The sequence below is a fragment of the Beta vulgaris genome, chromosome 2 (genome assembly GCF_026745355.1).
Source record: "Beta vulgaris subsp. vulgaris cultivar EL10 chromosome 2, EL10.2, whole genome shotgun sequence".
NCBI lineage: Eukaryota > Viridiplantae > Streptophyta > Magnoliopsida > Caryophyllales > Amaranthaceae > Beta > Beta vulgaris.
Window position 1 is genome coordinate 26,516,273 of NC_079203.1, and position 14,053 is coordinate 26,530,325.

Sequence of the window (14,053 nt, forward strand, 5' to 3'; positions counted from 1 at the left end):
TTAACTCTTGATAGCTCACAACATTCCAATTCTTTAACCATTAACAAGTATTTCTCATCTAGTTCATTATATAAAACTAACTCAATAAACCACTTTTCTTAAATAAAGAAATCATCCCTCATGAATAATCTAATTACAACTCATTGATTAGCAGACAACTAAACTGACATGTTCACCCTTATGCTAATAACCTTCTAAGAACAATCATGGCTCTTCAAATAACTCTTCGCTTCATAACTCAATTCATGATTTCACTTTAATACTATTAAGTAATATCAATTATCCTTTCTCACTAATTAACGAATCAAATAAACCAATCCAAGTAATATCAGTAATCATATCTTGTCACTCTTACTGTAAACGATCCTACGAATTTAAATTACAAACTCTAGTAAAATAAACAATTCAATAGATTACTTACTATCCAACGTGGCGAGAGTAAAACTTCAGTCACTCAAACAGTCAAACTAAACCAACCCTTCTAAGTAAACTGATTTAGGAACTTATAATTACAAATCCTCTCAGAAATCAACATTACACCAATTTAATTTATTACTTAAGTAAAAGAGCTTCCTCAATCTCAATTTACCACCAACAATTCACGAAAAGACATTAGAACCCCATTTATGAAATCAACTAGCACAAACACAAATCAATTTTGATATATTGATTCATAACCAATTCACAATAATTCATCATCATATCAACAATAATTCAATATTATCAACTACATCAAACATCAACAACTCATAATCAATTCACTAATCTTCAATTAGAATTAAAAAAAAAAAACAGAATTAGTATCGAAGAAAGGAGAACACGGTGTAGTACCTTTGGTACTTCGCCGACCACCGACACGCCGCTACCACTGTAGGTGGCAGCACCAACAAATCGACGCGGCAGGGAGATAACACAACTGCAGCAACAAACAATGAAAGGAGAGGGAAACACGAGCAGGGCCCCTTTCACAGTCGCACCACCAACGAGGGTTGTGCGACCAACCTCCGGCAATCAATAGCAACAGTCGCGACATCACCGACCAACCGCGAGCAAGCAAAGCACTGGCAAACCGACACACCGACAACCAAGAGGAGGGAGAAAACTGCAAGCAGAGGAAATAGAGAAGGGAGAAGTGTCGCGGGATCTCCGGCAACCTCAGAAAACGCCGGCGAAGGCGCGTTGCAGAAGAGCGTGAGAGAAACGGTGGGTTTGACGGGGAGGAGAGAGAGAAACGATTTTGGGGTTTTCGGGATTTTCACGTTGGGGTTTATGTTTCTGAGTTTCTCCAACCGTAAGAAAAAGATTGTTAGTTTTACTTGACTTTCCAAACCGACAAAGGGACGAAAAAGAAAACAAGGATAAAAACCGACTTTGGTTTTATAATTGGTCAAACACTACTCAATTAATTGCATAAGACCCAAAATGTAAACTAATAATAATAAATAATAACCTCATAAAATTAAACAAATAAATATATTACAACACGACAAAATAATTCATACTCCAACTCAAATAAAATAAGATTTTAGGAACGTAATTAACTTAATAATTATGATTAGCCTTTAAATAAACGCTCTTAAAAACAGGGCTATTACATACTACCACCCTTATCAAAAGTTTCGTCCCCGAAACTTGAATTATTCTCAGAAAACCAAAATCTCAAGCTCGCAAGACATTAGGCGTCCAGCCTCCATTCTACCATCAGCTTTTGATTCTCTACTTCAACTTGATTCGCGAAATCAAGGAGCAAAGAAAATCTCTACTTCGACTTGACTCGCGAAACCAAGGAGCAAAGAACTAAAGGGGCAAACTTGTTGGCATTGGATTTCAATCATCTCATTTGCAGAGATCTCGTTTGAAATTCATTTATTGAAGCAAATCATATAAGTTTTCTCGAAATACACACTTTTCAGTACATAATATCAGAGACTATCAATTCATACCAAGATAACGTTATACACATTAGCAACTATACCCATAAGTAACACCTATTCATATGAATAGATCCATATAGCACACGCATAAGCGCAAACACTCATACGGCTTGATTCATTTACACCTAACTCTTTAGTCAATCCATTGAACCTATTTCTCAACCCTTACACTATGATATGGAGATCACAGTGTATCCAAAACTAATCAAGCTCTGATACCACTTGTAACAGCCCGAATTCTCCCGACCAGCTTACAAAGGATTAAGCACAGCAAAAGAGACTCTAGTCGAGATAACCCGAACTATTACCATCACACTCACCGAACTACATCGGAGAATGTGGGACTCAATTCTCAACTCTATTCAAATAAATTAACTATTACAACTATGCTCTGATTCTCATACTCTAATCTCATAAATTTTATAGAAAATCCGGCAGAGTTTCCTTTGAAAATAGGACAACGCTAAAGCGAGAAATAATATGAACCTGTTGCAATTTCAATTTATAAAATATTTCCAAATCCCAAAGCTCAACAACCTCAACGCTTTCGCGGAGCAACAACCAACAGAGAATCAGAAGCACTAACTAGCGACTCTTAAATGTATAAAAAATTATAGAAAATAAACGATTTAACTATTACAAGTGGAGCGTCCTCACTTCAATAACAAATATAATACTGCACCATCTCGTATCCGCTTCAACTTGCAAAAGAATAACTCACGGCTTCAACCTGAAACATATAAAATACTGCCACCCACCAAGTGACAGGCCACAGAAATGACAAAAACACATACACACATCAGCAAAGCTGAGTATTAACCCATAAATAAGAGTAACACATGCTTTGGTGGCTTTTACTTAAAACAACTCAACAGTCAACATAATCACATTGTCATAGCATGCATCACATCAACTCATGTTGACAACATAAACATCTTTATCTGATTGTTCCTTTTCTACTACATCGTCAATCACATAACAGCAAACCCAACAACATGACTTGAAACAATCTTGTAATTGATACATATCTTATATAGAAACTAATTAGTTAACCTTTCAACATATCACGATCCCTTATAAGGAATCTGGGTTTACCAACTTTGATATAAGCAATATACTTTACTTCCTTTAATCGATTTCTTATCAGAAATCCAAACTTATGTTTTCATACGCTATCAATCATTCCCTTATACTGTCGTACACAAACCTTTATGAGGCAACAAATAACATAATAACTTTCCCTATCATAACGATTCCTTATCGGGAATTCAATAACGAGATACGATTCCTTATCAGGAATCCACATAACAAGATATGATTCCTTATCAGGAATCTAACGTTGGTATCACTTACCATGATATGCCTCCTTATCAGGAAACCAATATCGATATTCATATTCATATACTGAATAAACATTCACTACTTACCTGATATGATTCCTTATTGGGAATCCAATATCAAACCAACTTACCACGATACGATTCCTTATCGGGAATCCATTATCGATATAACTTTCATACTCTGAGATAACATTCCTTTTAACCAGGGGGAAAGAGAACGCGGCGGAGGAGACAAAGCTTACACTCCGACAGTGGGGGTCGTCACCCAACCATTCACTTTACTTTTGGCCAATAACCGCGACTAGTCCGGAGTATATTTTTCCGCTGATTTCATCAGCCATCCACAGGTTTCACATTACCTGATATATCGCCCGATTATCGCCCCACAGAGTAATGGGCAGGTTTCCCTATGGGGCCCCCAAGGTTCACAGTCCATGGGGCACTGTTCATGTCACCTCATCCGTCGACTCAGACGAGGCTACTTTCCCCTTTCAGATTCCTTTAATTGATTATCGTTCATAACTCAATCGTCATTCTTAGAACTATTTCATAGTTATAGTAATCCTTGACAATCCTTGAACAACAAGCAAGGCTTTCTCTTAGAGAGTTATAATCACTTAAGTATTTCGAGGCCAATATAGTTATGCATTTCGATTCAACTCAATTACAATTACAAAACATACTTACCACACAAGTAACCAATCATATTCTGTAAAATACTAACCATAGTGACAATAGGTCTCTCAGCTAGAATTAACTAGCGAGAGTTACTAACCCGATTCCACACATCACATACTTTCGCATATAGATAGTTCACACTACTTCTCTGTTCACTTCACTGATATCTATGTAGATTCATCTCAATAATGATAATAATTGTTATCAAACACCATCGATAATTACAATAAGTCTCTCTCTTAGAATTAACTAAGGAGAGTTAGCGTAGATTCCACAACTCGAGATTCATGAAACAAAGGTCGATTAGACCTAATCAATCATGGGCCATGTTATCTCGTGAGTTCGATTCAATACCATTATAAATGTCAACAATTAATGGATCATATTCTTACTTAGCATAGCGAGTCAAGCTCCTTTTAATTAGAAGCCATTTAATTATGTAACTCAAACTACTTTAAAGTAATGCACAAACTTGCACTTACTTAAGTAATCTCATAAACCAACTTAGTCCTCCGAATTCTAATCAATCAACATCACTTTATTATATTATTCTATTTATAGCTATCCAACTAAAATACTTTATCATACACATCTTCACCGATCTACTCCATAGTTAAGTAATCTAACTTTCATACTCTTCATATTATTATAGTAATTAGTTAATCCTTTCTTTGACTTCATGTGAGGTTATTAATGAGGTTGACCCATTTAAACAGTCTACTCAAACTATTCTTCCCCATAGTATCATTGATAACTCTAATCAGATTTTCATATAACTAATCTTTTATTTATAGAATTACCCAACCAATTCTAAAACATCATTCTAGTATAAGTAGAACACTTATCACAAACTTACCACATCAATCAACTTATTAATATAGTATATACTTTAACAAAATGATAACGTACAATTAGAATTCTAATTATACATTAGGTATGCCACCTTCCACAATTCAGTGAACTTCCATCAACAACGTAGAAGCAACTTTCATGTATCGTATAAACAAAATCAATAACATAATTTCATTACTATATCAATCTGGTACTCAAGTCGCCTTTAAACGCTAATAAAGACTATTTAAGCCAAAACCAGAACTTCTATATCATAATTAACAATGAAATCGAACAACGTACTATTCTAATTGATATCATGAATATTATTTAAGGATTAACAACTTTCTATTATCATTAGAACCAAGCAATATAGATTAACTCTTGATAGCTCACAACATTCCAATTCTTTAACCATTAACAAGTATTTCTCATCTACTTCATTATATAAAACTAACTCAAATAAACCACTTTTCTTAAATAAAGAAATCATCCCTCATGAATAATCTAATTACAACTCATTGATTAGCAGACAACTAAACTGACATGTTCACCCTTATGCTAATAACCTTCTAAGAACAATCATGGCTCTTCAAATAACTCTTCGCTTCATAACTCAATTCATGATTTCACTTTAATACTATTAAGTAATATCAATTATCCTTTCTCACTAATTAACGAATCAAATAACCAATCCAAGTAATATCAGTAATCATATCTTGTCACTCTTACTGTAAACGATCCTACGAATTTAAATTACAAACTCTAGTAAAATAAACAATTCAATAGATTACTTACTATCCAACGTGGCGAGAGTAAAACTTCAGTCACTCAAACAGTCAAACTAAACCAACCCTTCTAAGTAAACTGATTTAGGAACTTATAATTACAAATCCTCTCAGAAATCAACATTACACCAATTTAATTTATTACTTAAGTAAAAGAGCTTCCTCAATCTCAATTTACCACCAACAATTCACGAAAAGACATTAGAACCCCATTTATGAAATCAACTAGCACAAACACAAATCAATTTTGATATATTGATTCATAACCAATTCACAATAATTCATCATCATATCAACAATAATTCAATATTATCAACTACATCAAACATCAACAAAATCATAATCAATTCACTAATCTTCAATTAGAATTAAAGAAAAAAAAACAGAATTAGTATCGAAGAAAGGAGAACACGGTGTAGTACCTTTGGTACTTCGCCGACCACCGACACGCCGCTACCACTGTAGGTGGCAGCACCAACAAATCGACGCGGCAGGGAGATAACACAACTGCAGCAACAACAACAATGAAAGGAGAGGGAAACACGAGCAGGGCCCCTTTCACAGTCGCACCACCAACGAGGGTTGTGCGACCAACCTCCGGCAATCAATAGCAACAGTCGCGACATCACCGACCAACCGCGAGCAAGCAAAGCACTGGCAAACCGACACACGACAACCAAGAGGAGGGAGAAAACTGCAAGCAGAGGAAATAGAGAAGGGAGAAGTGTCGCGGGATCTCCGGCAACCTCAGAAAACGCCGGCGAAGGCGCGTTGCAGAAGAGCGTGAGAGAAACGGTGGGTTTGACGGGGAGGAGAGAGAGAAACGATTTTGGGGTTTTCGGGATTTTCACGTTGGGGTTTATGTTTCTGAGTTTCTCCAACCGTAAGAAAAAGATTGTTAGTTTTACTTGACTTTCCAAACCGACAAAGGGACGAAAAAGAAAACAAGGATAAAAACCGACTTTGGTTTTATAATTGGTCAAACACTACTCAATTAATTGCATAAGACCCAAAATGTAAACTAATAATAATAAATAATAACCTCATAAAATTAAACAAATAAATATATTACAACACGACAAAATAATTCATACTCCAACTCAAATAAAATAAGATTTTAGGAACGTAATTAACTTAATAATTATGATTAGCCTTTAAATAAACGCTCTTAAAAACAGGGCTATTACAGGTGGGGTAAGGGAGGGGGATGTCGAGGGTGGGAGGGTGGGCTGCTGCGGTGGGGGGAAGGTTAGGGTTAGAGTTCAAGGTTAAGGTTAGGGATAGGTGTTAGAATTAGGGTTAGAATTAGGATTTAATTAGGGGTAATGACTAACGGAAACTTGACACCGTTAGTCATTAAGGGCCTTTCATGCATTTTATTGAAACAGTAAGGGTACCTGGTGTATTTTTTTAAAATTAGGGGTACCCATGAATTTTGAAAACTACAGGAGTACCTGGTGAAAAAACCCTTCTTTTTTCCTTTTGGGCACGAGAGAGAAATCTCATGACATGGTGATCTAATAAGAGAAATCTAATGACATGGCGATCTAATAATAAAAAGAATAAATCTTTAAAATAATTTAACAAACGAATAAATGTTACAACTTATAAGTACATTAGTAGGTCCACGGCAGTATCTTCTTATAATTATTAAGTCAGTGTATATTCAAGACTTTCAAGTAACATATGGTCATAGTTTCTCCAGATCCATGCATTGCTAACAAAACCAAACACTTGTATCAAGAAACCAAACAAAAGAGAGGATCACGAGCACTAAACCCCAAGAACATATTTGCTTGATGTCATGAATAGGAAGGGGAATCAAATAGAGAAGCGAAATGATATCAAAAACTCTTACATGTATTGTGTGTTTAGTTCAAACCTTGAAATGGAAAGAGAATATACCACTAAATAGTAGATTTTGTTACTTGAGTAAGAAGAGAATGTAACAAACTAGGGACTACTAGGTAATTATAATGGATCGAGTATGGGTTAAACCAAAAAAAAAAAAAAGAGATTAATTGTTTAATTATACTTTTTAGAGCACCAAAATGTTGAACATAATATGCTCTATCACTTTCATTTGATTTAATAGGGGAAGCGGAACCATTCTTCGAATTCTTTCCTTTCCCTTCTCCGATTTTTGCATTGAAACAAAAGCGAAAATCAGTCCTCGACCTCCAATTCTTCTGCCCAGAAAAACTATAGTTAGATTATCCTTCGTACAATTACAAGCATCCCATAAATAAGCTTAGTAGCACCATTGAGAAGCAAAGAAGTATGGCTTTGGCTTTTCTATCTTTTCCATACACACACACTATTGAACACGTCTGTAATCGACATACTTCAATCTCACAAGGCAAACATTGGATTTAGTCATTTAGACCTGTAGGGTCTCACAAGACCGTAGCTAAAGCCAAAAAAAAGTGCAATCAATGTGAACCAAATCCTCGCTACAGTAACAATCTCCACAAATGCTCACTACAGTAACAATCCCCACAAATGCGCACAACACAAATCACAAACTAGCCAAATACCAAGCGATTTCAGTACCAAAATAAGCACAATTGCATTACCAGATCTTGGCAATAGAGACTACCACGGCAGATGCTTAGGCAATAGAGACTACTACAACAAAATTTTAAATCCAAAAATTGGAAGAAAAATCCCAGACACAACAAAAAACAGTGTTGTCCACAATGTAACCAGTACAAAGTAAGCAAGCAGCAATGAAATTGATAAGAGAAAATCTTCACCAAAAAAACTACCAAAATCTTCAACGCAGAGGAATCCTCACAGCTTGTCTTCAAATTCAGAAAGTGGGGTCATTTGCTCCTTCAATCCCTTCCTCTTACGGATAACTGACACAAGGGTTGAAGCTTGTGATCCTGCCTCCAGAGGGTCAGAAGGCATCATTTCCCAATGATCAAACACACACTGGGGGAAAGCCTGACCAGAAGTTGAAGCTCTCAAGGTACTTGAAAATCCGAATGACTCAACAACAGGGAGGTATGCCTTGATGTTGTAGAGGGGAGTACCAGGTCTCTGCATTTCTTCAAACACGTGCCCACGCTTCTGATTCAGAACACTGTAGATACCACCGAGAGCATTTTCAGGAGCCTGGATCTCAACAAGGTAGACGGGCTCCAACAATCTGGGCTTGGCAGTCAGCTGGGAAGCATAGAAGACTCTCCTAGCAGTTGGAATAATCTGGCCACCACCACGATGGATGGCATCAGTATGAAGAACCACATCACAGACTTCAAAGCAGATACCTCTCATGTTCTCTTCAGCCAAAGCACCTTCCTTCGAAGCCCACTGGAAACCAGCAACAACAGAGTCCTTGATTTCATTCAGATACTGGACTCCCTTACACATATCAACCACCATATTGGGACCAGTAGTTTCAGGACCAAAACACCAGATTTTCTTCGCAAGATCCTTGTCCCAGCCGTATTCCTCAGCCAAGATCTTGGAACGGTTCTTTGGGTCATCTCTTGGGCCAATTCGCCCTTCATCAATGGCCTCAGCAAGCCCCTCTTCCATTGGGCGGGCTTCCATGTACAGACGATTGTGCTTGTTGGGGGACTTGCTCATTACGGTACGGACTGACCTATCAAGGACTGTCTCCCGGAAGGACACAACTGGGTCAGACTTGATAATTTCAGCTCCACCCATGAAGTCGTCCTGCAGATCCTTCAAACAGATTTCCAGATGGAGTTCACCAGCACCAGCAATAATGTGCTCTCCAGACTCCTCAATACTACAGACAACCATAGGATCTGATTTTGCCAAACGCTTTAGACCTTCAACAAGCTTGGGAAGATCCGAAGCAACCTTACACTGCACAGCAACACGAACAACAGGAGACACAGAGAACTTCATAGCACGAATTGGATGGGCGTCCGATTCCTTCTCGTTCGTAAGAGTAGCATTCTTTGTGATATACTGATCCAGACCAACGAGAGCAACAGTGTTTCCACAGGGAACATCCTCAACTGTTTCCTGCTTCTTTCCCATCCAAATGACAGTTCTCTGGACATTCTTAACATAAAGATCCTTCTTCTCACCGGGAACATAGTTAGGTCCCATGATCCTGACCTTCATACCAGTTGAAACCTTTCCAGCAAATACACGGCCAAAAGCAAAGAACCTACCCTTATCAGATGCAGGAATCATTTTAGACACGTAAAGCATCAAAGGTCCCTCAGGGTCACAGTTCCTGATGGCAGTGGCATAGACATCGTCCATAGGACCCTCGTACAAGTTCTCAACACGATATCTCTGAGCTGTTGCAGGGGATGGCAAGTGATGGATCATCATTTCAAGCAAAGCGCTGCTAGCTGGCAGCCAGGTCTGCATAACACGCTTCATCAATGCCTTACCCATTAGATCCTTTTCTTCAGTCTTCATCTGGATTCCAAGCTTTGTCAACATGGGCCAAAGTTTATCCTTTTGATCATTCATGCAAGTAGCGATGATCTGTTTGATGGGCTCATAGCAAAATTGAACAAAACCACGCTTACAACTGGCATTGCCAGAGTTCTTGGTTGTCCACTTCTTGGTGGCTGGGTCAAAAAAGTTCTCACCCCAAAGACGTTCCATCATCTTAGACTCATCAACTCCAAACTTGGATGCATACATCTTAGCAAAGTTGGACAAAGTAAATGCCCATCCGTGGAGACCAGCTGAGAAAGCCACTGTTCCCTTTTCGGGGTAAACTTGGACATCACCCAGAAGGGGATCTTCATAGGTGGCCATGATGACATTTGCATTCTCAATAACCTTCTGGAATGTTGTGTAAGCCTCTTCTCCATCAACCTGAAGCTCAAGGAAGCAGCGATCCATCTTATTAACAGTAAGAACAGGCCTAATCCTCTCACCAAGAGCCTGGCGAAGGACAGTCTCTGTCTGGACACATACACCCTCAATACAGTCAACCACGACAAGGGCCCCATCAGTGATACGAAGAGCAGCTGTGACCTCTGATGAAAAGTCAACGTGCCCAGGGGAATCAATAAGGTTGATGAGATAATCATTACCCTTACGCTCTCCCTTGTAAGATTGCAAAGCTTCATCTGTCATCTGATAGTAGAGAGAAATTCCAGTGGACTTGATGGTAATACCACGTTCAGCTTCATCGGCACGGGTATCAGTCATCCGTACATCGCCAGCCACCTCCTGGGCAATGATACCAGCAGCAGCCACCAAAGAATCTGTGAGCGTTGATTTCCCTGCAAAATGAGATTAAAAAAATGAAGAGCTGTAAGAAGAGTCTGCCAGAAAGTACTTTGACAGGTAGGAATTTCATGTTATGAGTGACATGATAATACAGAATAAGGAGTCACAAAAGGCGCATAAAGATGGTTCCTCAGCATCATCAACATACTTGAAAAAAGGGCTTGAATCAAGAATAGCAAAAACAAAGATAACAGCATTACATCCTAACTTAATAACATCAAAAAAAAGGTACAAGCAGCCAGTCTATTTTTTAATTAAAGAAGTACTCAGCAAGAAAACTATATAGCACCATCTGAGAAAAGGATGCATTACCGTGATCCACATGGGCTATAACAGACATGTTACGGATGTTATGCTTGCAGTCCATGATAGCACGGAGCTCGTCAGCTGTGAACTTCACCTGCAAAAGTCAAACACAAAGGATATTAACAAACCATATATTCAGTTTCTCAACTCCAACAGAAATTGATGCAAAGGTATACATACCATTTTCGCAGCTGTTTAAGAGAAACAAAGCGACCAATATGGAAGTCCACTAGAAGCTACCAAAAGAACCTGTAGACCAAATTAAAGGGTCATCATGCACAGTTAGAACGAGATGGGACGAAGAAAAAGGCTATCACACCATGTCAGCATCAGCGATAACGAATAGGTAGATAACAAGTCAACAGAGAAGGCAAAACAGCAATTACATCTCAAAATTAATACGAATTCTATAAGATCTGTGAGTGATCAAAGTATCGTGCTAAAATCTTACACTGGTAACTAAGGATTATTACGGGCAAGTAATAAGATTATCGTGAGCTAGTAATTAAAGGTTAATCAAAAGCGCTCATATAATTCAAAGAACCAACAAATAAAGCCTAGAATTGAGAAGATTTAGCTCGTTTAGGTAAACATTTCATCCATAATTTCAGATCCACAACAAAACAACATCAAATTAAAACTAATAAAGTTGGACATCATGACATCATCGAATAAAATGTCGATCAAATTGAGTCAAATACAAAATTCAACAAAAATGCGAAACAAGATGTTTATTAACCCAAGTCAACTTCAAATTCAACTCCAAAAACTAAAATTAAGTAATATATTAGTTATTATCCTCAAATAATTATTTCTATCTACAACAAAACCAATCATGTCAAATCAATCTATAACGAAAAAAATACAGCAGTCCGATTAACAAGATAGAACACCAATAAATCCAATCAACAAAGTAGAACATGAACAAATCGATTCGATAAAATAGAACATCAACAAATCCAGTTCAGAAGTACCTGAGAAGGCGTTTAGAGAGAAATGGAGGAAAGATAGAGGAGATACGGCGTGCAATACTGGATGCAGCTGAGCTTATATTGAAACCCTAGATGTTGTTAGTACTGGTTGTGAAGGGTCGAAAATGCCCTTCTTGAGATGTGCGGAATATTAGTTGGAACCATAGAATCTTTTTTCCTCTCCATTTATTATTTATACGATGAAAATTAGTTATTAGGTTCGGGTTATGCTCCGGATAAGAGAATTTTTTATTTATTAATATCATAATTTAAAATGATAACATTAAATATCACTTGGTCTAGTGGTTTAAACTTTAGTATATAAACTTGAAGTCATGGGATTGAATCCTACACTATGCAATTTCTAATTGTTTTATGGAGTATAATGAACTTAGGGAGAGCGTGCACCGTTCCTTGTTTAGGAATGCCTTTTAATATATTAGTATAGATTAATTGTTGGCCCAAGCGATCCCTTATATCGTCATCACTTATAATTTAATCTCTTTATTATATAAGTCAATTGAGAGTTATAATATTTGCTTATGAAAGTAGTTCTTAACATTTAATTCAACAAAAAATATTAACTATCAAGATTTTATAACCCTTCCTAATATATGTATATCAAAGGATTTTCAAAGTTGCTAAAATAAACTGTCATAAAAATATATATCGTGAAAGGAAAAGTTTATGATTGAAGGGATAAATCAACATAACTAAAGCAATTTTTAAATCAATTACAATGCCCGAAACACAAAATTCTAGTCCTACCTAATCTTTTAAATGCAATATAATACCCACATCCATTAACAAGTCATAAAAAAACTGAAAAAATAAGTCATTCATTGACAACTTACTCTTAAGATGAATGAGACCCTGACTTGACCTTGCTCGAAGGATGAAGTTCTCACAACTCTCTATCAGATGCACCCCTGTAGAGCTCCGGGCCCTGATGATATGCATGTAGTTTTTCATCCGAAGTTTTTGCATATTGTTGGTGATGATATTGCAGCTATGGTGCTTGGTATAGTGCAAGGTACGAGAACGTCGGATGGTCTAAACACAACAAATGTGACCCTGATCCCAAAGGTGAAAACTCCTACCCCTGTTTATGAGTTCCGTCCTATTATAAGCTTATTTCAAAAGTGATTGCAGATAGGCATAAGATTATATTACCAGATATTGTGTCGAAAAACCAGAGTGCTTTTGTTTCAGGTTGTCAGATCACAGATAATGCCCTTATTGCTCTCGAAAATTTTCATTTTACAAAGCACGGATTCAAAGGCAGAAGGGGATCTATTGCTCTATAAACTTTATGAGTAAAGCATATTACAAAGAGAAATGGAGTGCCCTGAGGTGTTTATCACTGAAGTTGGGTTTTTGCCAAGTCCTGGGTGAAGTTGATTATTTATTGTGTTTCTACGGGAAAACATTCATTTGTGGTTAATGGGAATGTTTGTGATTATGTTTCTTCATCTTGGGGATCAAGACAAGGGATCCAGTTTCTCCTTATCTTTTTAATCCTGGTTGTTGATGCCCTTTCTTATTTGTTGACTAAGGCCACTTTAGTTAAACAAATTCATGGGGTGAAGGCGAGTTGCAGTGGCCCTGAGATCTCTCATCTTATGTTTGCTGATGATAGTTTACTCTTTGCTAGAGCAACTCGACAGGAATGCAACATAATAGTTGATATTCTCAACAAATACGAAACAACATATAGCCACAAGACAAATATTGAGAAGTCCCAAATTTCAATTAGCAAAGGGGTGTGCTATTCAAAAACAGGAATTAACATATTTTATGGTTATCATACAAGTTGACAAATAACCAAAGTATCTAGGAGTTCCAACTCTTGCCGGAAGGCAAAGAAAATGATTTTTGCGGAAATGAAAGATCGGGTATGGAAAAATCTTCAGGGATGGAAGGAAAAACTGCTTTCTCGAGCTGGTAAGGAAGTGCTTCTAAAG

General features: G+C 37.3%; 1 protein-coding gene across 1 annotated transcript; it reads right to left on the bottom strand.

Moving 5' to 3' along the window:
• Positions 1-8,115: 8,115 nt before the first annotated feature.
• LOC104906141 (elongation factor 2) lies at positions 8,116-11,343 on the bottom strand (the record flags this gene model as incomplete). The annotated part of the gene is given in 5 exon segments (NM_001303081.2): positions 8,116-10,003; positions 10,005-10,013; positions 10,016-10,805; positions 11,125-11,212; positions 11,299-11,343. Coding segments are annotated over 5 exon segments (2,529 nt in total). The 3' UTR covers positions 8,116-8,364.
• Between the last annotated feature and the right edge of the window lie 2,710 nt (positions 11,344-14,053).